The 27,081-nt window shown below is 41.5% G+C and overlaps 1 protein-coding gene across 2 annotated transcripts in view; it reads left to right on the forward strand.

Annotated features, from left to right (window-relative positions):
* The window catches only part of LOC308099803 (phosphatidylcholine:ceramide cholinephosphotransferase 1-like), a 52,232-nt gene that overhangs the window by 12,966 nt on the left and 12,185 nt on the right, over nt 1-27,081 (forward strand). Inside the window, exons 1-3 of one of the 2 annotated variants that reach the window (XM_080448603.1) lie at nt 9,340-9,468; nt 23,715-24,641; nt 26,523-26,640. In XM_080448603.1, coding sequence (XP_080304729.1) covers nt 24,010-24,641; nt 26,523-26,640 — 750 coding nt within the window. In that variant the 5' untranslated portion in view covers nt 9,340-9,468; nt 23,715-24,009. Of the gene's footprint in view, nt 1-9,339; nt 9,469-23,714; nt 24,642-26,522; nt 26,641-27,081 lie in introns of those variants that run through there. The other variant, XM_080448602.1, reaches the window with a different exon arrangement.

Here is a 27,081-nt window from a genome sequence, read left to right on the forward strand (position 1 = left end):
AGGGGAGAGTTTCCCCGGTAGGAAGGAACACGTTATTCCAACCAGTTCCTTTCCCCTCCATCAAGCGCTTCCTTTCCCCTCCATCAGGCGCCCCGGCTGACCAGGGGGAGGCAGTATAGAGACCAGGATTACTGCATGTTTTTTTTTTTTTTGTGAGGGTACCTACCCTAGGGAACACGGGGAGAACATGCAAACTCCACACAGAAAGGCCCTTTGTTTCAACCCCACCTAGGGTATGGACACTGATGACACAGAGGAGAGAACACGCCCACAGCGCCCCCGAATATATACTTTTTAAAGCGAACTGGGGATCTTTGCTTCTGGGGGTCGCTGGCACAAAATATTTTACAAATGTTCGCTTTAAAAAATATACTGTATATTCAAAGATTTGCACAAATGTTCAAGATTTTTTTTAAAATGGCAGATCTACAAACTCATAGAACGGCACTCGGTCGTGAGATAGCCAAATAAATCTAAATTGACAGATATGCGTTCCCGGATTGAATGGTTTAAAAGTGGTTAAACTGATTGTGGATGCTATATTATTACATTTGTTTGCTGGGGGGCCCCCCCTGGAACCCCTTCAAGGACCCTTGGTGGTCCCCGGACTCCACTTTGAGAACCACTGCAGCATGTCATAAACATCGGTGATGTCAGACATCAGAGCTAATATATTAATGATCAGTGCTGTCCTTTCGTGAAAGTGAAACATGAATGAATGTACTCTGCTGCTGTTATCTCAAGTACTGTACTAGGGCAGGGCAACATGACATCAAATCAATGTCACAATTATTTCAAACCTTTTTTGATCCTCGAGGATGATTAATGAACGATTATTTAACACCTAATCTGCCAGAATTATTTCAGATTTTTTGCTGTAGACTGCCAGAGATTTTTCATTGAAAAAAAAGTACTCAGGAGCCGAGATAAAGAATTTTTAAGTTTTAAGTTAACAAGGAAGTGGATGGGAGTTTAAATCTTCGATAAATCATATCTCCTTGGTCTTTGGGTCAAAAAACAAGAAAAAAACGAAGAAAATTTAGAACGCAGATCTGCGTCTTTGGCAGCCAGGCGAGAAATTAATTAGAACGCAGATATGCGTCTTTGGCAGCCAATGTGTTGAAGTAGTGGAAATAACAGATCTACAAGTTCGCAAAGCATTGCTATTTCCACTATTTGTATTGCTGTGAGCTTGTAGTTTGGCGATTTTTATACGCCACCATTTTACAACACTAATCTATTTAGATGATTATACAATATTCGAATCATTCATGTCAATTCGTTGATATATAAGAAATGTAAAAGGAAACAAAACTGCTTCTCGTTATTCGATTAACCTACACAAGCCAGATTAAGTCCGTCATTGGTTCTAAATATCGGTTTATATATATTTGCGGTTAACTGCCCTGCCCTATACCGAACTCAGTGACCAGGAATACTTTTTTCTCTCCCTGTACACGTCGGTGTATAGGTTGAACTTTTAAAATGCCATTATGTACAGTAGATGTAGATACAATCTAGGCTATGTGAGGATTTCTATATCGATTCATGCTTTATCGCTCTCTTAACTGCCTTTTTGTGTGTGTGTGTGTGTGTGTGTGTGTGTGTGTGTGTGTGTGTGTGTGTGTGTGTGTGTGTGTGTGTGTGTGTGTGTGTGTGTGTGTGTGTGTGTGTGTGTGTGTGTGTGTGTGTGTGTGTGTGTGTGTGTGTGTGTGTGTGTGTGTGTGTGTGTGTGTGTGTGTGTGTGTGATGGCGGAGAACTATGTGCCAATATGATTGGGGAGACAGTTTAATCTTTTATTGACAAACTATAATACTGGTTGGGGTTAATGGTGTCACAAGCTGTTCTCATCATTAGTTGACTCATGCTGAAGAAGCAAACCTGGGAAGAAAAAAGCTTCATGTAAACGATAAAAAAGCGATTATTTGAACCTGAATAACTCTGAAAGGCCACATCGTTCTGTCAACTTGATCTCTGTAGGTTGTTTGTACCGATGCCGACATCGTTTTCTGGGCAGTTTTATAAATGACCTCAGTTGCTTATTTACTTTAGTCACACGGCATAAATGCAGTTCAGATGCCTAAGTAAATGCAGTTTTCTCACAATTTAATAGTGCAAATATGCAAGCAACTGATAAAAGATTATGGGCAAACTTGGACTTGTAACTATTCATATAAGTAGTAACTATACTATAAGTAGTAAATAGTAACTATACTATAACTATTCAAGTTTCTACAGAAGTTTTAACATGGCTTTATCAAACGAAAGTATGGCTGATGTAGATAGGAGGAAGTTTAACAAGACACCCACAAACATTTCCATATCCTATACCTATAGCTACATTTTAATGATAGCAGTTTGTAACTCTGAGCCTGTGGCACATTTGAAAAGTATACATTGCACGTAGACCTAATTCCTGAAATCAGATTGAATCGTAAGCTTATACTCTACTAGCAAACAGTAGGCTATAATTTGAACCTTTGGTACCTTCTATCCCAGATGAGCCTGGTGTTGTGAAGGCCAAACAAACCGGGTCAAAAGCAACTTATACAGAACAATATACATACTGTAAACAAAACAAAAAAACATATACAGATTACAGAACAATGTACAGTATTTATTTAATGTAAAAACAACAACTTACACAGAACAATATACGGTACTATATAACGACCTTGTTGCACAAACGTGTTCAAGAACCATCTTGAGCCCTAGTCTTGGAACACATTTTCACAATAGCGTCTCTGTCGGGTGGAAACCTCATATGTGCAAAACTGTTCGTTTTCACGATTCAAATTCAAAAATAGCAATAGTAGCAGATCGACAAGCTCAAAACATGTGCCTTCGTGCTGCGTTCCGAGCTTGCGGATCTGATACTTTTGATGCTTTTGTGTGGCGCTGTAGTATGATCAAGTAGGGCTTTAATTTACGAAAAAACACAAAAGTTAGAATACGGAGATCAGAGGTTTCTGCCCGGCAGCGACGATATAAAGTTGGCTCTCCACCAGCAGTGGGGATTTGTGTAAAACAAACAAGGGTGGAAAGTACAGTATTTCTACCTTGTTTAAAAAATACTTCTTCCAGCAGCAGCAGGGATGTGTCAACAATGTCCAAAACAAACTGACAGTGCTCATGTTCATAGGCCAATACCTTTGGTCCTCTGTCAAAACACAAGCAATATAATCAGTGACATGCTGCACATTCCAAGCATTTTATTCATCTCGTCTGCCTCCTCCACTGTGCAGCCAAAGCATCTTTGAATCAAGTATCTTTCCCCCAAACAGTTTGTTTTCAACAAAAGACAGCCTGTATCCTATGCTGGCTTCTGAACATTAGCAGACAGTGTTCGGTGGAAGAAGAACTTGGATTTTGTTTTACGCAAGTAAAAGTAGCAATACCACAATGTAGAAATGCTCTGTTTAAAAAGTCCTGTTTTCAAAAGTTTTACTTGTGTTCAAAATATACTTTTTTTTAAAATCTTTTGAAATAATAATAACTAGAAAATGTGCTCCTCGGGGGCACAAGTCTCCGCCAGCAGACCTGTGCTATTTTAATAGCACGGGTCGTCTTGGTAGAACGGGTCGTCTTGGTAGACTGCGCGTGGTTTTTGGTGTTCTGCAGGGGCGACTGAATATGTAGTGTCTGCATCTAAAATATGTTCTTCTTGAAGCAATGTGTCATATGGGAGTCGTCGTAATTGACTGGTTTGTTCAAATGCTTGTCTGTCATCTTCATCTTCATTGTCTTGAACAGTTTCAGCAGTTGATTGGTGTGTTTGATCTATGTCAGTTTTCTCTAGTGCTACATAATGTATTTGATCAAGGCGGCCAATTGTTACAGTATTAAGACTTCGGCCTTGTTGTGGGATCAATTCAACTCTATAGTCCTCTTCTGTGTTACTGTTGTAGATGAGTATGCTTTCTTAGCTTTGGCCTTCTGCGCCTTTGCTTGGCCTTCTGCGCCTTTGCTTGACCAATGTCATTTGCTGCTTCTTTAGTTTGCATAATGGGAGTTAGTTACATTGTGTGATCTCAGCCTCCTATTTATATATTTATATTACATATTGTGATGTCACGTAAAACTGACCAATGTTAGGTGTTCTCAGAGGAACACACACACGCACGGACGGGTGATTTGTACTGCAAGGTACTGTTGGTAGAATGTGCGTGGTTTTTGGTGTTCTGCAGGGGCGACTGAATATGTAGTGTTTGCATCTAAAGAATGTTCTTCTTGAAGCAATGTGTCATATGGGACTGGTCGTAATTGACTGGTTTGTTCAAATACTTGTCTGTCTTCTTCATCTTCATTGTTGTCTTGAACAGTTTCAGCAGTTGATTGGTGTGTTTGATCTATGTCAGTTTTCTCTAGTGCTACATAATGTATTTGATCAAGGTGGCCAATTGTTACAGTATTAAGACTTCGGCCTTGTTGTTGTGGGATCAATTCAACTCTATAGTCCTCTTCTGTGTTACTGTTGTAGATGAGTATGCTTTCTTAGCTTTGGCCTTCTGCGCCTTTGCTTGACCAATGTTAGGTGTTCTCAGAGGGACACACACACGCACGGACGGGTGATTTGGACTGGAAGGTACTGTTCCAATCAAGACTGATTGATCCTGTCTTACCTCACTTCAAAAAGTAAAGGCTTTTTGAAGTGACACACCTATTTATAGGATTATATTTCGTCATGCGTCCCTCTAGCCAATCAAAGGCATTGGTGTCAACATATTGACACGTGTCACGTGGAGCTTGACCAATGTTAGCTTGGCTAACAATGTTTGCTCACACACGGCGGGACGAAGCGAAAACATACTCTCCACCTACGGCGGAGACAATAAAAAAGGGGATAATTACTCGTGACCCATAAAAGTCGGTCCCACGAATGGGTCCCGACTCAGACTTTGGGAAACAGTGCATTAGTAGACAGTAGCTTTCGCAACCATGATGCTTGCATGGTGGCTTGATGGTTTATGTGAACTACAGGCCAGGGCTTCTTGGATTGTTGTGCTGTTCTTCTCCGGTCTGCTGCGTTGGGGTGCCTTAACTTGTTGTTAAGCTACCTAAACAGTTGTCATCAGCGTAAAATGTAGTTGCATAATGTTATGTGTAAGTATAATTGGTGTACATATGTCAACATATTTGGTAAAAACTTGCTGTCAGAATTTGGCTTTTGATTGTATTCTGAAGATGGATGGTCATGGACTGTTATTGATTCCCGCGGGGGGAATTCAGTTGTCAGTGGCAGCAGTAATGAATCACAGGCCAGATACAGAATAGTAAATGTAGTAAAAGAACTATTAATCATAGAAATGTGAAAAAAGTTGGTAAGACTTTAGTTAATAAAACATCAACTGATGCACAAACTTGGACACATCATCAGTGTTGTTACCTGGAGTCACTGGGTGTTTCGGGTCTTGCAACAGACACCCTCCTCCAGGCAACCCGACCGAGGCTGATCAGACCCCGGCCTGTGTCCAAGACAAGTGGCATGCTACTGGGCCCATTGTCTCTTGGGGGTAGTTAAAGACAGTGCTAATTAGGGGTTAGGGTTAGCCTGACCAACAACGCAGATCCACTCACTTTGTGAGTGAATCCACGCCATCAGTCTGGCCGATGCCAGTCCAGGTTAGTTGAGATGTTGCAGCTGGTGCTGGCGACACTAGGAGGCTCTAGGCACTGTGGGTTGCCTCAGGGCCTGGCTCCTCCTTCGTCTGACCAGAAGTAGGGGCTTTTCTGTGCGTTGCGTCGTCGTTGCTGGGCACAAACATCTCACTCTGCCTTGATGGATTAAACCCTCCCTGCAGGTTTCACCGCAGCCTGTAGCTTTTTGTTCTTCCTCACGGAAGAAGTGGTTTGGGCTGCCAACGCTCTCCACCCCGGGTTGCCGTCTCTCCGGGCCGTCCTCTGTCTCTCCAGATGTCACCACACTCTTCGTGGTCGTCACCCAGTCTGTTCCTGGTTGTCGCTGGTACTGCCAGTTTTATATTTATAGGTCGGTGTATAAAGCGTTAGAACCACATTTATAATGCATTATAATGCACTTATAAAGCATTAACACTTGTTATAGATGTTTATAATTATGCATAGTATTGTAGTATTATTATAACTTATAATAATATCATTTATAAGTGCTGCTTATAATGCATTATAAACTCAGTGGAACAGCACATCATCCCTACCAGGTACCACTTTACTTAAAGGTCTTGCATTATAATCACATTTATAATGCATCATAATGCATTACAATGCACTTACAATGCTTCATAACACTCATATAAAGTCGTCCTTTAAGCAACACAGCTACTATTTATGTACAGTAACATAAATGCTAATCTATTTCATTTCCTGCCATTGGGAGGATATCATGTTGACTACATTTCCACAGGATGTGAGGTTTTGAAAATCCCAAAATAAGCCTAACCTCAGTGCTTTGGTGAAGTATATGTTCTGTAATGTTTTCATGTCGGGGACCCCCAGATTAATATGTGTTTGGCTGCAGACCCCCACCTAAAAAACGCCTGGGACCTCCATACAAGATTTGTAGAATTGTTTAATTATTATTTTTTAATTGCAGATCTACAAGCTCACAGTGCCTCGCTTCGCAACACACCGTGAGCTTGTAGATCAGCTATTTTCAAACAATGTAGCCGATGTACGTATATAGGGTTAAAGTGGTTAAACTGATTCTGCAGCGATATTAACTTATTTTGCTTCGGACCCCCCCTCAAGGACCCCTGGGGGTCCCCGGACCCCACTTTGAGAACCAGTGCGGTAATGTAACCATTGTGTGGTTTTCATTCTCATTTAGTCAACATACTGTTAATTTTTCACCCTGGTACCTTTTAACCCATTAAGAACTGAGGCCCATTCTACAAAATGTCTTATAAATCTGAAACACTTATGTTGCTATGATATCAGTGGTTCTCAACCTTTTTCATGTCAAGGACCCCCAAAATGATGTATTTGGCCGCACACCCCCCATCTCAAAATATACAGTTCCAGGGACCCCCAGAAGCTAAGATTTCAGTTACAACTCAACTACATTTAAATGTAAATATATATATATTAAAATATTTGCTCAAATAGCTCATAGTGCGGCACTCAGTGCCGCACTATGAGCTTGTATATCTGCTATTTTTGAATAGCCAAAGAAATAAAAAAATTACACGGATGCATTCCCGGTCTTAATGGGTTAACGGACACCAGGCTCGCGTCAAGTTGGGTAAATATTTGCCTCGCGTCGTCTACGTGTACGGCATTCTGAAAGCAAGGTGTAAAGTGATACAGGTGAGAGTGATATGTTCACCCCATAGCTGGTCTCAAAAGATAAAGTTCTGTAATGGGAGACTACTGTGTCAAATAAAGCTTGGTCAAAGGGAAAGGTCTACACCCAAAGGGGGCCAAGAGGAAAGGCAAACAAAGGATGCCCTTGAAAGAGTTTCTTTTGAGAACGTGTGCTTTACTAGTTTCATTTTTTTCACATCACCGTCATTGTTTTGTTGGTTATGCAAGGTTGGTTGCCGCGTGGCTTCGGTTTACACAACATCTGGACCTATGTATCAGGAAAATACGTGTTCTCTGAAGGAATAGGTCTGGGTGATATGTCTGTGAATCAGTCTCACGATTATTTCAAACTTTTGCCTCTATTACGATCAATGAAAGGTTATTATCGTTTTTTTGAAAATAGCAGTTGCCGGCCATCTCTGGGGAGGAGAGGAGAGAGAGTGAGAGTTCAATCAATCAACCAAAACTTGATTTATGTTGCAGCTTTCAAACAAATCAAATGCTATTCAAACATTTACTAGCACAATGGGCCATTTTTTTTAAACCTGAGAGAATGTGTCAGTAATTGTTTATTTCAACAAGCTGAGAATGGACCCTTCGCTAAACCCCACCCCAAAAGCGATTGTCCAATGCCAGCTTAGCAACCGTTGTCAGCCTGGCATAGGTCTGGCAAGCTTTCGTCGCCTGTCAATGTTATTTCGCCCGCACACACACATTCATTTGCAACATAATAGCAAGAATACCACGATAACGCAATGGTGACTATATGAACCAGCAACAGATTCCACGTACCCAAAACCGTTGGAGGGTTCTTTTCCCAAGCTGAAATCTGCACTTAAACTGCAAGGCTGGCTGTGTTGTTGAACACATACACAGCTTAACGTCAGGAAAGTTACACGACTCACTCGCCCAGGTGGTGTCTATAATACTAATCACCGTAATCGTAACAAAATTCAGAATCACAGCGCTGCCTGTTTCGGATTCCGCACTTGAAAGTATATTCATTCATTTGTTCGTCTAATTTATTAACTGCTACTGTAGTCTGAAATGAATAAACTCCTGTTACAGTCATGGATCAACTTCAACCTGGTGTTTGCACTTTGTCTATTTACGGTCCGTCCATCTATATAAACGTTCAGATTTCAAATATAAAGTGCTTACCTTATGGCCACGGATGTTACAATTGTGCACGGGACTCTCAAAAGTACCCGTATATTCTGTATTGTTCAATAAAAAGCATTTAAATCCAATCGGTGGCCATTTTCTCATGGAGTTATAACGTATCAGAGTGCAATACACTTACCAACCGATAGGGTCATGCAGTTGAAAGCATATGGAGAAAATGGCCACCGATCAGATTAAAATGCTTTTTATTGAACTATACGGATGATACGGTTACTTTTGAGAGCCCGTACATAAATTTAACATCCGTGGCCATGGGATAAGCACTTTATATTTGAAATATGAACGTTTCTGTAGATGTACGGGCCGTAAATGGAGAAAGTGCAAACACCAGGTTGAAGTTTATCCATGATGGTCGAGACAGACGACCGTCGTGTATCCATGGCTATTACTCCCTCTAACATTTCCCGTGTTTTTAGCTTATTGAAATAATGTCATGCACATTTTTCCAGTCCATAGCCTACAGCAGGCCTTGTTGACTAGATTTAGAAGAGATTTTGAAGCTCTTGCTGCTGAAATGATCGATTATTTTTAAGGGGAAAAGCCGTCATTTAACATGAAAGTCAATGGGTGAGAAGCAGATTGTGCCAGGCCTGGGTGTGACTAACTCGCACCACCAGTCACAGTTGAATAAAAACTGAGATAAACGCTTGGGTATAAAAATAACACGTGTACCAGAGCTTGAAAAGGTAAGCAGCGAGGAGGGATCAAGAGAGCAGAGATAAAAGGAGGGTGTGGAGGGTTGTTGGAGAGAATGGGCGGTGTTACGGTACATCCAGATATTGTTGCTGTGTGTGTGTGTGTGTGTGTGTGGCACAGGCCTGGGAGGGGAATGGGAGACATGGAGAACTGGTTTCTGTTCAGTGGAGCTATTTTTCCTCCTCTCCTCTCCCAGTCACATGCTGCTATAGAGCAGGTTAGAGATGAAGAGGAAATGACTGAACCGCTAGAGGACTGAGGGGGTTAACGTAACGTGTGAGACATGTTGGCAGGCGAGGCCACAGGTAATTATTAAGCAGTTGGTGGAAAGTAACTGAGTACATTTACTCAAGTGCTGTACCACTTTGAGGTACTTTACTTGAGTGTTAAGTTTTACGATGCCTATTCCGCTACATCAAATATTGTAAATATTGTACTTACTCCACTACAACTTGCTTTGCCGATTTTTTATTATGAATGCAAAACCCATATTCTATACGTCAGCTATTCAGCAGATGTACAAGGCAAGCTTGGTGTGAGTTATTTTACTTTTGGTACATTTTGATGCCAAGTACACCCTCTCCACCGCTGGTACAGACATGTGGCCACAGGTAATCATTAAGCCAGTAGAACAGGTATTCTGTAACATTGCCTACATGTATAACGGGCCAGCATGGTTCTGTTGTGTGTATTCTTGACACTCTGTAGAGCGAGTGAATCGGGGCCTCTGTTGAATTTAACCACTTCAACCCCATATGGTTGAGCGGAGGGCCTCAGGGCTCCATACTAGTGTGTGTTCTGTTATTGTGGGGAACAGTGGTGTAAAGTAACTAAATACATTTACTCAAGTACTGTACTTAAGTACAATACTGAGGTACATTTACTTTACTGGAGTATTTCCAATTGTCTATACTTTTACTTCTACTCCACTACATCTCAGAGGCAAATATTGTACTTTTACTCCACTACAATTATTTGAAAACACTTTGCAGATTTAAATTATTATATTATAAAACAATTTTATACGGCTATTTGAAAAAAGAAAATCTACAAGCTGCGTTGTGAGCTTGTAGATCTGCTATTTTCAAACATTTTAATACTTTGACTTTTGGTACTTTAAGTACATTTTGATACCAATACTTTTGTACTTTTACTCAAGTACATTTTTTATTCCAGACTTTTACTTGTAACAGTACAGCACAAAGCGATGCGTTTCGAGCTTGCAGATCTGCTACTTTTGATGCTTTTGTCTGACGTTGACATTAAAATATGGAGATAAGAGTTTTTTGGCCCGACAGCAACGATATGATCAATGCCTACATACATACTGTACATGCCACTAGTTGAGGCAGAATGAATTTGGTTTGTATGTGTCCTCATAGGGAGTTTACACAACCGGTGTGAATTAGGGCTTCTCTTTGGCTGAAAGGTGGCTTAGCTTTTTTCTTCTTCTTTTTTTTAAAACCTTTGTTTATTGGATTTGAACAGAAGCATTGATTGCATACATATCTCCACCATACAGGCATTGAATGGCCTCATATAGAACCCAATTAAGAAAAAACTATTGAAGTTATAAATGTTTTATTGAAACAAATAAAATAGACAGGATAATCAGCACTCCTGTCACGATACCCTGATAACAATACACCACCAGACCTCATACAATACCCTAATCAGGAATGAAAGGAAAGTTTGTACTCTGTACATATCGGAAGAAAGGACTCCATACCTTCCAGATTTGTTCGGTGGACCCACTCAAAGGACACTCTAAGAAAGTACAGGATATCTCTCATCCAATAGAGTATGAGAGGGAGAGTCAGATGATTTCCAATTCATCAAGATTAGTCTGTGGCTTAGCTGTTGTGAATGAGTCACTGGGTTCCATTCTTGGCGTCCAGAGCGCTGGCCAGGTTGGTGGACCTCACCTCGCAGCATCATCGCCGGCGTTAAGCCGGGCTGTGGAAGAGAAGGGCGGTGGTGTGTTTGTTGTATTTGTGTCGGCTTTGACATAATTGTCCCGGGGGAAGGTTGAGGGTTCAACGCTCGCTCTCTCTCTCTCTCTTGGGAAGTCCTGTGTGCTAAGACTCACCACCGCACCGTCACTCAGTTTTTCCACAGACACAAATCATCATCTTCCAAATTGCTCTGTCGCCTTTTTCCTTTTCCTCTCCCTTGTTTTTTTTTAAATTATATATATATTTTTTTTGCATTGATGTACCACATGAAACGTAGTGTTCCTATTCTGGGGCGAACCTTTGGCAAAAATAGCCGACCTACAAGCTCTCAACGCGCGACACGTTGAACCTGTGAGCTTGTAGATCGGCTATTTCCGGTGAAGAGATTTGGTGTAGAGGGGGAAAAAGTCAGATAGTTATTGACCCCACAAGGGAAATGTAGTCACCAGGGCAGGTCATACAAAAGACAGAAAGAACTGGCTTTTGAGAACAGGGGAGGAATGAAAGATGAGCCCCTCTCACATATGAACACTGGAAAATGTCCGGGGAATCGGGTCGGGACATTGTCCGGTGTTGGCCGTTCATACATGTATTATGCAACAGGAGGATGTCCGTTTCATCATCTTCATTTCATTCAAAAATAGCAGATATACAAGCTCATAGCGCGGCACTGCTATGAGCTTGTAGATCTGCAATTTTTAAAATTACTTACAGTGTAGCATCGTTAGCATCTCTCTGCCGGTCATCAAATTATTGGCTTAGGAATGCGACAAAAACAAAACGATATCCATGAATTCAAGGCTTCATGGGGTGTGTATTGATAGAAAATAAGTAATTTTTTGGGTGAACTACTCCTTTAAGTCAAGGGTCCTGCCCGCATAAAATCTGTTGCATGTCCGATCCTACTGAGCCGGAATGTTGTGTTCATACATACAGTACAGCCCCTCCGTTTGAACTCTGGAAAACTAGGATAATACAGTGATAATACATGTCTAAAAGAGACTATACAGAGACACCAGTACAAGAGTCATATTAGTCATTAGTCCACGGGGGAGCTGCAACTAAGTGTATAGGTGTTCAAGTGGATAAAAGAATGCTCCAATCCATGGTCCTCTGTTTCTCATTAGGTTTATGAATAGGGGTTTTCTCCTTTTTATTAAGGAGGTGTACAATGGAGAGAAATGGAAAACAAAGAATGCAAAGAGGGACAGGAGCGTGACGCATGATGTGTCACAAGTCGTCACACTCAAGTCCTTTTAGTTTGCTAATCCGTCAGGACAGCGACAGCCCTGTTGGAGTTTTTGTTTCTATGTGTCATTTATTTCTGACTGTGTCCAGGACACATTTAGCTTTGACAGGATTATGATAATGAAGGTTAAGAGATCACCACCCAACATAAAACGGAACATAATGTGTGCATGTGCTGTCCATATGATCTTAGATAAGAGACGGAGTGATGCAATGTTTTACATGTTGTAGTTTTTTTATTGTGAGCTTGTGAGATCTTTATTTGAAAAAGTTTGACAGATTCAAAACACTTCAGTACTTTTACTTTGGTGCTTTAATTATATTTTGAGTGGGAGCAATAACGCTGTGCAGCCTTTGTATCTTACAATAAATACACCTATTCTCTACGAAGGTATGTATGTACGTCTGTAATCCACGTATTTCGAGAACTGTTCGACCGACTTCAAATTCGACACGCGGCGCAGACGACCCGAGGGAGTGCAGTGCCCGGCGTCGGGTCGGTCGGATAGGCGGTAGAAGCAAATTGATTGCCATGGCAACCCCAGCCTTAGCTTGATTTGGCTAAATTCCACACACCTGCCATTTGATTAGTTATTCAGTCCACTTTTCACAGTCGGTTTGCACTTTTCAGACATTCTCCACACACATTCTCCACAGACATTTACCACTGCCAAAGGACTTTCCACAACTGCCGACCCCCCCCCCCCCCATATGCCCATATAGGGGCAGGTCCCTATATGCCCATATATGACCCCCCACTACACACTGATAACATCAGGGATCTCCATATATGGGCATTAAAGGGACAAGGACAGACGGATATAGAGATCTCCACATACGTAGGTGCATTAAAAGAGTTACAGGTAGACAGAGGGTGCGTTTGGAAATTGCGCACCGGAGCGCACTCGCCTATTAGTTTGTATTGGCCAGTGCGCTCAGTGCTGTATTTCCGAACGCACCCAGACAGATACAGAGATCTCCATATATGGACACGAAAGGGACACAGACAGACAGACAGACGGTTAGAACGGGTGCTATGACAACGGGTATAACAGGTATTGCATAACGGGGTGGGGCATGCATTCCCTATTTTCATTGTTCCCAAGTAGGCCGGTGTCCGACGGGCACAGGTCTAGCAATTTATAATGTTTTTTCATGATCATATCCTCCCAAGGCTAAAAAGAATCCAGTATATGATGTCACGAACCAGAACATTCCACAACTAATCCACAAGGAAAAGGAGTCCGACATTTTTTAGATAAGTCCAATTCTTTAGACTATTTACAATTCTAGGCTTTTAAGCAGACGCTCTTATCCAGACTTCCAGAGTAACTTACAAAGGTCAAGATCAGAGTAAATGATATGAACGCTAAGTCACCAAAATACAGGGTAAATCGTCTCTGTCGGGTGGAAACCTCATATGTCCAAAAATGTTACTTTTCAGGATTCAAATAAAAAAATGGCAAAAGTTGATCTGCTACTTTGGCTGCTTTTGTACTGACACTGCGTGATGAAGTAGGGTGTTCATTTACAAAGAAAGTTAAATATGAATGAATAGAATATGGAGATAAGAGGTTTCTGCCCGACAGCTAGAATATGATTTCAGTAACCAGAACATTCCAGAACTAATCCACAAGGAAAAGGAGTCCCAACATTTTAGATAAGTGAAATTATTTGGACTATTTCTAGGCTTTTGGTATGAACGCCAAGTCACCAAACTATGGGGTCAAGTAGTGTGGCAGTGGTAGCCTAAAGCAGTGGTTCTCAAAGTGGGGTCTGGGGACATGGGGTCCCCAGCTAAATGTGTTAATATAGCGTCACAATCATTTTAATCACATTATCCATATTTTATACTTTGGCTATTCAAAAATAGCAGATCTACAAGCTCATAGCGCGTCACTTCGTGCCGCGCTATGAGCTTGTAGATCTGCTATTTTTGATAAATCTTGAAATTCTGTGCAAATCTTTGAATAGATGTAGTTTTACTCAAATCTTTGCTTCTGGGGATCCCTGGCACAAAATATTTTTGAGATGGGGGGTCCGCAGCCAAATACAATCAATTTGGGGGGTCCTTGACATGAAACATTTTGAAAACCACTGGCCTAAAGGTTAGAAGAGCGAGTTTTGTGACGAAAGGTTCCCTGTTCAATCCCCTCGACCGGCAGGGAAGAGTCTGTGTCGGGAAGCCCCCCACCTAACCCCTCCCCAACACTGTGTGTGTGTGTGTGTGTGTGTGTGTGTGTGCAGGGCGTTGCTGAAAAAGAACACTCATGCTCAGTCAGCATACCTACCCTGGGTACATAAAGGTAACGGAAAGCAATTAAGCTAAGTGCTACAAAGTAACCAGGATACTAGGTAAATATAGACGGTGATTGTCTCTTGCCTTTTGTGTGTTGAAAATAATATTACAAAATAAGTGTCAAAAAGAACAACAAACATAGACAGTGACAGCAGCACCTGTAATGATTTTCTTTCCACACAGATGACAAGAATATGGTAATGAGGCGGTTTTAGGAGTAATGGTTCAAAATGTTAATCCATTAAGACCGGGAACGCATTGATCTCTTAAATAATTGCGATCAGTCAATTATATGTACATGGGACAGGCCTCACTGTATTTGTGGGGACATGTATACAGTCAAAGCCTGCTCTAGATCAGTGGTTCTCAAACTGTCGGTCGGGACCCCCATAGGAGTCGCCAGATTATTTTTGGGGGTCCCCCAGATGGTTAGCCGAATGTGCATCATTGTTTTGTCACACTCGACAGTAAGCAAACCAACATACAGTAAGTGTCACTAAGGGTATCTGCACATTTCTAAAGTGACAATTTAAGGGCTTTTAAGACCTTTTTAATACCTCTAAAATGAAAGAATACAAAAAAAACAAAGTATACTATTCAAATATTAACTAAGAACGGGGCAACATCTCTTTAAATAGCAGATCTACCTGTATATTTAGCCGATTGTCTATTTTCACAATATTTATCTGTGGAACCGAGTCAAACTAAATGTAATGCATCGGCTCCTACAATTCCAAGTGCTTGTCCTGGCCTGGGTGGGGGTCCCCAGTTCAAACATGATTATTTCGCGGGGTCGCGGCCTGAAAAGTTTGAGAAGCACTGTTCTAGATGGCTCAAACAACCGCTTTGTGTTGCGGGCGTATAGTTATTCACATACAGCAGCATGTCCTCTGTTGCGTGACAGATGTGCTGTTCAGCTGTATCCTGGTCTTGTCACACTGCCCATGACCTCCAAAGGGAAGGGGAAAAGAAAGACCAAATCTAGTCCAGAAGCAGTGAAATGTTCTGCATTGCAAGTTCCATTTCCTTTATCTGAGGAAATGGATCTCCTTTGGCAGCGGTTCCTCCCCAACCTTTTCTGGATCCATGCAGGGCCCACTCGGAAGTCTCGTCGAAGCGTTTGCGGGCCCACCCATCTAACCACTTAACACGGCTGCCGTGTTAAGTGGTTAGGCGGTAGTTCTTTGACCTAGGGGACCCCAAAAATAGCAGATATACAAGCTCATAGTGCATCACAGAGAGCTTGCAGATCTGCTATTTTTGAATAGCCAAAATATAAAATATGGTTAAGGTGGTTAAAATGATTGTGAAGCTTTATATTAACAAATTTTGCTGGGGACCCCATGGTACCCGCCCCAAGGACCCCTGGGGGTCCCCAAACCCCACTTTGAGAACCAATGGTATATAGGAGCTGCTCTTTGTTTCTAATCTAATCTGATTCTCAGTTGTGCTTTGCATGTGGAAGGAAGTCAGTCATCGCTAAAGATTTGCCTGTGAGTGAAATGCGATATTGTCCCCTGCGTTATGCACAGCACATGTGGGAGATAGTTCACTCTCATCTTGTTTTGACTTCGTCTCTGTCGGGCGGAAACCTCCAGGGGTTGACACTAAGGTCTCAGAGGCACTTGCCCGTCGGGCAAGTACAGGTCATTTTCTACTTGCCCACAGGTCTTGCCCACTTGCCCGAAAAGTCCTTTATAAAATGATAGGTTAAATTTGAATTACCGTTCAATTAAACACTTATTTTTTTACTTTCTACTTGCGAATTATGGGGCTGCACGATAAAAAATGTCATACCTCAATATGTATGCCAAATATCTAAATAGCTATGAATATGACTATGGGTTGAAGGTAGGGGGTAAGTGATATTTTTTGGTTAAAACAAAAAGGGTTTTGTTATGGGTTAAAGCTCTATATTCGGATAGTACTCATTGCTATAGAGTGTTTGTTCAGTAACAGGGGTCTCTCTGTCTCTCCAGCTCTTTGATAGACAGAAAATAAATTTCCAGTTAGGTGACACCATTTCAGCCAATCAGGAGTGAACCTTTTATCACCTTCATTTTTATGTTCCAGTTCCAATTTTACATGCTATTTTTCTTTGTGTCATCATTTCCAATTTCACTTGTTTAATCTGTATCCTGTCTGAGTTCTCTGTCCTGATTCGATAAAATTGGTATCCTGACTCGAAAAGGCATTTTCTGTTTAATAAAAAGAGCTGGAGAGACAACATGTGCACCTGCCCGTGGGGCAACCAGATAGAAAACTTCACCTGCCCTACCATTTTATTTACCTGCCCCGGGCAGGCGGGCAGGTGTTAGTGTCAATCCCTACTTTTTAGGATTCAATACTACGGCGTCACAAAAGTAGCAAGATCTACAAGCTCAAAACGCAGCGCAAAGCGTCGCGTTTCAAGCTTGCAGATCTGCTACTTTTGTGACGCCGTAGTATGATCAATCATTTTACACAAAAAGTTAGGATATGAAGACTTCTGGAGGTTTCTGCCCGACAGCAACGACTTATTCTGTTGTTCTTTATTTTAGTATGGTTGTTGTATGTGTGTGTCTGACATCGATATGTCTGCTTGCTACACCTGGATAAATTAAAGTGAGGCAGTGGTGGATGGTAACTGTACTTGAGTACATGATAAATTAAAGTAAGGCAGTGGTGGATGGTAACTGTACTTGAGTAATTTTTTTAGGTATTTTTGGGGGGTGTTTTTGGGGATGTAACGCCCTTAGCTTGTTGCACGTTTGAGTGCTCTGTTCAGACAGAACTGACTGTCTCAGCTCTGAGACAGTCAGAGAACTTTACTATTTTTTTTACTATTTGAAGACCTGGATCTGTGGATCCAGTCTGGGTTTTCTTCCTAATAAAAATAGCTAAATCAATAGGAAGTTAACATTTTTATTTAAAAAAAAAAACAATACTGGGTTTGGTGGTGTTCTATATTGTCTGAAAGTTTGTTTACATGCTAAAAGAGTGACTTTGAGAGCTGTTTTACCGTACAATGTAAGTCAATGAGAAGTATATTTGGAATTATCCATTTCTAATCAATGAAGCAATATTTTTTGATTTTCTTGTCCACCTTCTTGTCCAACCAAACCTCTACCAAAGTGGTCTTGCCCTTTAACCCAGTAAAACCGGGAAAGCATCTGTGAAAGCATGTGTGGCTCACAGCGCGTCACTCCATGCTGCGCTTGTACATCTGCTATTTTTGAACATTTTTGAAAAATCTTGAAAAAGTGAGAGAACTACTGATTTTAGAAGACATTTGTAGAATCGGCCTCAGGTCTTACTGGGATTGAGTACTTTGTCCACCAGCGGGTACAGTACAGTACAGTACATGAACCCTCCCTCCGTTTCCCATTTCCCCCTCTGCTGATTGAGTACAGTGGTGTCAGGGCCGTTAATACACCGGCCGCCCTGTATAAGCTGATTCACGGTGCAAAGGTCCTCGGTGCACCAACTGCCTCGGTGACAGCTAATCTAATCGGTCTTTATACTCCGCTAACAGATACATGTTCACACTCTTTGTGTCTTTTTCTAACCCTCCTTTATCATTCTGTGATTTCATTTGCTCTCCTCCCCCACGCAGCAAGACCACGCTTTGATAGCGTTGGCTGTCGCACATCGCTCACGCTGTGGTCTTAGTTGTGCTTATTCACGTGTTTATTTTGTTAGCCACCACCCCCCTCCCTACCCTCTTTAGTGTCCCTTTAGCAGTGGTGTAAACTAAAGTAACTAAATACATTTACTCAAGTACTGTATTGAAGTACAATTTTGAGGTACTTTTACTTTACTGGAGTATTTCCAATTGTTTATACTTTTACTTCTACTCCACTACTCCCATCTCGGAGGCACATATTGTACTTTTACTCGACTACAATTATTTGAAAACTTTGGTTACTAGTTACTTTACAGATATACATTTATATAACATTATAAAACATACATTAACCACTTTAGCCCCATTTATACCTAGGCTATTTGAAAATAGCCAATCTACAAGCTCACAACGTGTCGCATGTGAGCTTGTAGATCTGCTATTTTCAAACATTTAAGTACTTTTACTTTTGGTACATTTTGATACCAATACTTTTGTACTTTTACTCAAGTACATTTTGAATTCCGGACTTTTACTGGTAACAGAGTACTTCTACATTGCAGTATTGATACTTTTATGGACAGAGAATGCTGACTGGACTGGATGCATAAACTGTTTGTATAGTGAACTCCATGATTCAAATGTAACACAAATGTATAATCCTGTTTTTTCTGTCTGCAATTGATCTGTCCACGCCCTACGGTAACCATGGTGATGACCTTGAGTAGTGATCCTCAGCACCTGAGCTGAGGTGATCAAGCACCCTATAAAAGCAGTGTATTTGTCTGTGTCCCACCATTATAGCACTGACGAAGGTCCTGGGAGGACTGAAACGTTTGCTTTTTAATCCACTGAGCACCGAGCACATTATGGGCATCACAAAATAAAGAAAAATGTTTTTCTTTAAGTCTTGTCTAAGGAGTTTTTCCTTAACCTTCATGCAGTGAGCGAGTCTCCTTCTGTCAGTTTACCCTTATGTTTTTCGAGACCACCGCACCTGCAGTTAATCTTCACCAAAAGGACAAAGAAAGGCGCAACAGTTCTCCTGTTCTTTTGTGTCTAACATTAGACATTGTGGGGTTGTTGTGTCAAATTGTTGTGCAGACCTCCAGTGGGACTAGAACTGATGGCAGGTGTTGTTCACAGAGTCATACAGTACAGGGCCTGCTTGTGTGTTATCTTTAGATCAAGGGTTCCCAAACTTTTCAGGCCGTGATCCCCCCAAATAATCATATCTGAACTGGGGACCCCCCCCACCCTGACAAGCACTTGGAATTGTAGGCATTACATTTAGTTTGACTCTGTTCCATAGATAAATATTGTGAAAATCGGCTATTTTCACAATGTTTGCCTCTTTCTAACGTAATAAAATATTTACTTTTGTCAAAACGTTTTTGAAAATACACTGCAACGTGTTGTGAGCTTGTCGATCAGCTATTGTCCAATAGACAAAGTATAAAATAAGCCATACTTAGTTAATGTATGTTTTGTAATAATAAAATCTACAGTTCTACAAACTACAAATTAACGTGTAACTTCAGTTTTCAAATAATTGCAGTGGAGTAAAACGTACAATATTTGCACACGTTTTATTTGCATGTACAAAGTATTGAAAAATGGACATACCCAAATAAAGTAAAAAAAGGTACCTCAAAAAGGTAGGGTATGTGATTTTTACTTATGTGAATAAGTATTAAATAGCTCTATATTCTGATAGTACTCATCTATAATCTGATATTATTAATCATTGGTATAGAGTTTAGAGTATTGCAAGAAATGTAATCAACTATGTATCACGATATCTGTAACTGAAAAATGTAAAGAATACGATCAGAATATAGTGCTTTAACTTTTTAACAAAAGCCTTTTTTGTTTTAACCAAAAAATATCACTTACCCTACCTCTTTAAGTGCAGGAGTTTAAATAGGAAGTCGTCTGTTGGGTGGAAACCTCATATGTCCAAAACTAACTTTTCAGGATTCACTTTGCGCCACGTTTCGAGCTTGCATATCTGCTACCTTTGATGCTTTTGTGTGGCACTGTAGTATGATCAAGTAGGGCGTTGATTTACGAAAAACGTTTGAGTATGGAGATGGGAGGTTTTTCTGCCCGACAGAAAGGAAATGTACTTAGTTACTTTCCACCACCGTGTGTAGCTAGCTGCTGCGGAACCAGAGCTGCGTAGGGGCAGGGCTGCAGCTGGCACCTTGCCCTTATCATAGGGGTTGGGCCGGGCTTAGCAGTGTTCAGCACTGACCCTCACCCTGTCTGATTTATGGGTTCCTCCTTAGACCACTGTGCTCCCTCCCATCCTCTCCTCTCTCTCCTGACCTTCCAGCGTCGGCACACCGACCTTGGCCTCCAAATGAACCTCACCCCCCCACCCCAAAAGACGGAGCGGAGCCATCCTGTGTCCATCGCAGACTCTGCGACTCACTGCGTTGCTTCATAAGCACTGTTGCCAGATTTTGTGAGAGAAATAAGCAGCCAGGTCTTTGAAAACAAACGACAAGCGACTCTAGGCAACATGAGCACTTAAAGCCTATATAGATCTGCTATTTTTTTAAATGGGGGTCTGTGGAGAACACATTCATTTGGTTTAAACAATAAAAAATAAAACATTTTAAGCAAGCCCAAATAACTCCACTTTAACAACAATACCGGTATTTACAAGAAACTTCACAGAAAAACAAGCCCGAAGTCGCTCAAAATAAGCAGACATGGCAACACTGTTCATAACCAAACCCAGGCTATGCAGCAGATGTATGTTAGGTGGTTTGTGTCGACGCGAAGCCACGCCTGTTGTCAGGAAATTGGATGAGTCGTGGAAGTGATGTAGCACTTAGTTGGATGAGGAGTTGAAGCGAATGCTTTTCAAACTTTGGGGCTTAAAGGGATACTTCACTTTCGGAACGGGGAAACATTTAAAAAATATATTAAAAATAAATGAAAAAAGTAATGGAAAATTCATGGCCCCCTCACGCATTAGAGTGTCCTACTAATGTGTGAGGGGGCCTTTATTTTGCCATAACTTCTTTAATTTTTTTTTAATATATATTTTTAATGTTTATTTTATGTGAAAGTGAAGTATCCCTTTAAGTGTCTTGCTCAGGGGCACCTCGACACATTGCCGGGGCCGGGAATCGAACCTGGGACCTTCTGTTCTGCAAAAGCTCAAATTATCATTTTTGTAACATAGCCTTCAGATTCAGAAGGAGCTCAATTCAAAAGCTTTTCCTTTCCATTTGTTTTGAGTGTGTGTATTAACGTTAAATTACATGTTCGCTTGACTTTTGAACAACTTGGCAACCTGCTGTGTCCAGTGATGGGGTGATTTATCTGTATGTTTTGGCCTATGTGTGTGTGTGTGTGTGTGTGTGTGTGTGTGTGTGTTCTGTTGTTTACCAAATCAAATGATGAATACCTCATCCTTAACTGTGGGCTTTATGCTTCACTTCTGCTCAAGAGAAAGTAAATAGTGGTTTTGAACTTGGAACCCCAGCTATTTTAGGTTTGCACACAATACTGGGTGACTGGAAATGATTGTTTTAAAGAGCAAAAACAAAAAGGATGTTGTTGCAGCTTTCATTTGGATTGTATTCTGTGGAACTCTATAAAGTAATGTATCTGAAAGATTGCTTTTTAGTTTTTGTGCCTCAAACTGGTGGAATAATCTGCAATGCGCTTTAAATATTGACTACCTGACATTTTAGAAAAATACTCTTAGGAATGTCAATGTTTTTAATGTAATTGTTTTAACGAGGAGTTGTTTAGTGTTTGTTTGTGTTCTTTTTTGTTTAAGCTGATTTACATTAGTTCATTATTTTTGTTGTCTCACTGTTTTATTCCTGTCATTGGATCCACCCCTCAATGTATTCCCAAGAAAACAAATGAAGGTACACAAAAGCACCCAATGTTATTGCAGTATACACAAGTTCAGTAGACATATTCCAAACTAGGGGAAAGGTAGCACATATCCAACTTTAAGTCAAATAGGACAAAATACTCCCATATCCACTTGATTTGGCTTTGCCTTTTTTCGGTTATTATTTTAAGATATTAGGGCATTTAAAGTGGTCAAACTAGCAATATGTTCAAAAGCATCTTATCTTTCATATAAAAGCAAAGGTTAAAGCCTCAATCTGTGAGTTATTCACCTGGTTGGCAGTGAGTGCTGCTCTATGAGCTTAAGTACCGGTAGATCTGCTATTTTTGAAAAATCTTGAACATTTGTGCAAATCTTTGAATACATATCTTTTTTAAACAAAATTTTTAACTCAAAGCTTTGCTTTTGGGGGGTCCCAGGAACAACATATTTTGATGGGTATCGGCGGCCAAAAACATATAATTTTGGGGGTCCTTGACATGAAAAAGTTTGGGAACCACTGAGGACTTAGATTTGCAAAAAAAACAACTAGATTTTTCAAAAATAGCAAATCTACAAGCTCATAGTGTGGCACTCGGTTAGAATAGCCAAAGAAATAAAAAATTTAGACACTTAACTTTAAACAAGTTAATCCATGTGTGCTACCTTTTTTCCTATTTGGGATTGTTTACTGGACTTTGGGTTTAGCAGAACTCCACTGAGAGAACCCCACTGTTGTTGAAGCAGCAGCCTCTTCTTCCAACTGCTGGTTTACACAAGTTCCTCAGTGGCTCCATGTAGGAAAGAGACGAAGGAGGAAGTTACTGGTGACCTCTGAAAGGCTTCCTCCTCGCTGTGAGGATCAAACGTGAGGGAAACCGGCTGGCCCGCCGCCGCCGCTTTACTGCTCCTATCGGTGCCGTTAACCGTTAGGAAAGCTTTTTGAAATGGTGTGAATAATGCATGCATTGCTTCATGTCTTGGAAATGGAGCTTTAACCCGTTCAATCCGGGGAACGCATCTGTGTCATTTCAGATTTGAGCCATAACCATTGTCTTATACTTTGGCTGGTCAAAAATAGCAGATGTACGAGCTTGTAGATCTGCTGTTTTTGAAAAATCTTGAACATTTGTGCAAATCTTTGAATACATGTATTTTTGGAAACAACATTTTTAACTCAAATCTTTGCTTCTGGAGGTCCCTTTTACCCTTGTTCGCTTTAAATTTCTTTGCAAGATTTCCACACATTTTCATGATTTTTTTAATAGCCAAAGAAATCTTAAGATGACACACGTTCGTTCCCGGTCTTAATGGATTAAGTGGGATTGAAGGGTGATGATTATCAGCAGTTAAGAAAAAAAAACGGAACAAGAAGCAACCTGTGTGAAGCAACGCTTTTCTATTATTCACTCATGGAACAGAACAGAACGGAACGCGGGCCTGGCGCGGCGTCCAGCTCCGAGCAGCAGGCATCCTGTTGGGAGACTACGCCCAGTGCACATGTGGAAGTAAAAAATGCAATCTTTGTCATGTTTTTTTTTTCAAATGGTGACACTGTTATTTTCTTCTTTTTGGAACAGGAGTCGGGCGTACAGGAAAAGCACAGTGAAGTGATGAGGGTGAATGAGACCGGAGGACGTTAACGACCAAAGCTCTGCCACACCTCTGCCACATCCCCTACCCGTCCCACAACCAGGAACGAGGCGTCCCTCCGGGTGCCGCCCCCCCACTGTTCAATGCCCCAGAAACGCCATGCGCTGCACCAGGAGAGGACCCACCGCCGCCCCATAGACAGCCGAACCCCCCGCCCCCACCACGCCGCTTCCCCCGCGCTCCTCCTCCCACAGCGCCTCTGACTCGCCACCACTCGGGAGGATGAAAAAGGTCGGAGCGTGGTCGGCGGAGGACGTCTCTCATTGGCTGAGCGAGGAGGGCATGCAGGAGTACGGCGACGCCCTCCGGCAGACGGACGGCCCCTCCCTGCTCCGGCTGACGGAGGCCGACTTTGGCGCGCCGCCGCTCTCCCGCGTGTCCTCCGACGGCGGGCGGCAGCTGCTGGAGCGGCTGGAGACGCTGCGGATAGAGACGCACATCGAGGCGCACAAGAACGGCCACGCCAACGGACACATGGCGGGGCTGGTGCCCAACGGCACCGCCGGCGGCACCAGGCCCCTGCATAACGGCACGCTGGGCCTCAACGGCTTCCGCAAGGAGGTCCTCATCCCCATCCCCACGGCGTCGTCGTCGGAGGCGACCCGCTCGTCGTTCCCCGCCGAGTGGGCGAAGACGGCCGTGGCGTTCGTGTACGCCGTGGTGTGCTTCGTCACCACCACCGTGGTCATCTCGGTGGTCCACGAGAGGGTGCCCACCAAGGAGCACACGCCCCCGCTGCCCGACAAGTTCTTCGACCTGTTCAACCGCGTGGAGTGGGCCTTCTCCATCTGCGAGATCAACGGCATGCTGCTGGTGTTGCTCTGGCTCATACAGTGGGCTCTCCTCAAGTACAGGTGGGTAGGGGGCCTTTTATTAGGTTGGCCGTGCGTAGGGGCTGTCCCCATTACGTTAATTTAAGATGATATACAGATAATTACGATTTAAAGGTAGGGTAAGTGATATTTTTTGGTTAAAACAAAAAGTATTTTGTTAAAAGGTTAAAATACTATATTCTGATAGTAATCATTGCTATAGAGTGTTTTTTCAGTAACAGATGTCTCCCTGTCTCTCCAGCTCTTTAATAAACAGAAAATTCATTTTTCGGTAGGTGTCAAAATCTCAGCCAATCAGGAGAAAGTACCCATTTTTAAGCTTAATTTGTATAGTGTTCCAGTTCCAATTTTGCATGCTCATTTCTTAGTGTCATCACTTCCAATTTCACTTGTTTAATCTGTATCCTGATTGAGTTCTCTGTCCTGGTTGGATAAAATTGGAAATGAAACTGAAACTGAAACGAAAATGCATTTTCTGTTTAATAAAGAGCTGGAGAGACAAGGAGACTCCTGTTACTGAACAAACACTCTATAGCAATGAGTACTATCAGAATATAGAGCTATTTAACAATTATTTTAACCAACGCAAATCACTTACCCTACCTTTAACGGTTTTATTTGTGTTTTTGCTATTGAACGTATGAATACAAATTACATTTATTTTTGCCTTTCAGGCTTCATAATAAAAAATTGCACAGGACAGATATGACAAATAACTTAAAATTACTGACATTTAATAATTTCATACTTGATAATCTTTTTTTTAAGTAGCGGTAATAGCTGATCTACAAGCTTACAACGTGTCACAAAGTGACGTGTTGTAAGCTTGTAGATCAGCAAATTTTTCTGCTATTTTTGGAAAATGCTAATTCATGAAAATGTTTCAACATGGAAACGATTATGATTATCTCAGCAGATGACGACTTCCTGTTCTGAACCTTTTTACTTGCCAGAATTACAGACTACAGAAGATTGTGGAAGAGATTAATCTGGCTTGAGAAACGACTGTCGCTGCAATCAATCAGCTTTTGGTTGTTGCTTACGTAGTTTTGTGGACTTCTAAAGAAAGATGGCAGTACAAAAGTACAAACGTTTCTGATGACATTGTAGGACATTCTGATGACAACATTTAGCAATTGCACTGCCTATTTCACTTTTACACAGGCTAGTTTAAAATGTTTGGGGATCTTCCATTCAGTGAGTATAGGGTAGTACATTTTACTAGTCCCCACTTCACCTACAGTATGACTAAACAATATATCTCCATATTCTAACTGTTTGTGTTTTTTTTGTAAATTAACGTCCTACTTGATCATACTACAGCGAGCGTCACACAAAAGCATCAAAAGTAGCAGATCCTCGCGCCGCGCTTCGAGCCCATCGATCTGCTACTTTTGCTGCTTTTGAATTTGAATCTAGAAAATCCTGAAAAGTATCTGTTTTGGACATATGAGGTATGAGACGATATAGTTTTTGTGCAGAGTAGACAAACATTGTGGATTAAGTACGAATGGAAATGAATACCTGCTTGCCGGCTGTAACCTCATTTATACTTATTTGCATGCCGGTGTCGGGCTCAGTAAATAGTAGATCTACAAGCTCACAACGTGTCACATTCGTGACACGTTGTGAGCTTGCAGATCTGCTATTTATGGCATGCAACACCAGCGTGCAACGAAGTATAAATCAAGCTTTAGTCGCTTGCGGTCACTGTCGGTATGAGCGCACGATTAGGGAAACGTTTCAGCTTCGGGAAGCTAAAATGTAATGTTTTCGTTCATGCTCCGTTTGACTTTCCGTCCCCAGGGTTCTGAACCGTCACAGTGTTGTCATTCGTGCATCTGACTGTGATCAATATCTGATGAGAATTCTGTACATTTCTCTCATGCTTTGTTCCTCCAGGTCTATTGTCGGCCGTCGGTTCTTCTTCATTGTTGGCACACTCTACCTGTATCGGTGCATCACAATGTACATCACCACTCTGCCTGTGCCTGGGATGCACTTCAAATGTTCTCCAAAGGTATATATATATTATATACATGCTTGTATATCTGTTGCAGTGGACAAGCACTTGGAATTGTAGGAGTTGAGGCATTACATTCATCGGTTCCACAGATAAATATTGTGAAAATAGCCGATCTACATGCTCAAAGCCTCCGAGTTGTGAGCATGTAGATTGGCTATTTTCAAAATGTTTGCCTCTCTCTGTTATTTAAAAAAAAAATGTTATAGTATAGTTTGATGATTACTATTGACGCAGTAACAGTCTAATAATTTGTTTGCTGCATTAAAAAGGTGTCTGCAGGCTTGAATATTGAACCAATGAAAAGCATTAACCTTTGGATCCTTTAGATCCTTTGGAACACAGGTTATTTTTTCAATTTCTGTTTTTGACATACAAGGTTTCCACTTGACAGCAATGATGTAATAGCAGCCACAGAGGGCAATGTGACTTGTCACA

Source organism: Gymnoscopelus braueri (assembly GCF_963280865.1).
Source record: "Gymnoscopelus braueri genome assembly, chromosome: 14".
Lineage (NCBI taxonomy): Eukaryota > Metazoa > Chordata > Actinopteri > Myctophiformes > Myctophidae > Gymnoscopelus > Gymnoscopelus braueri.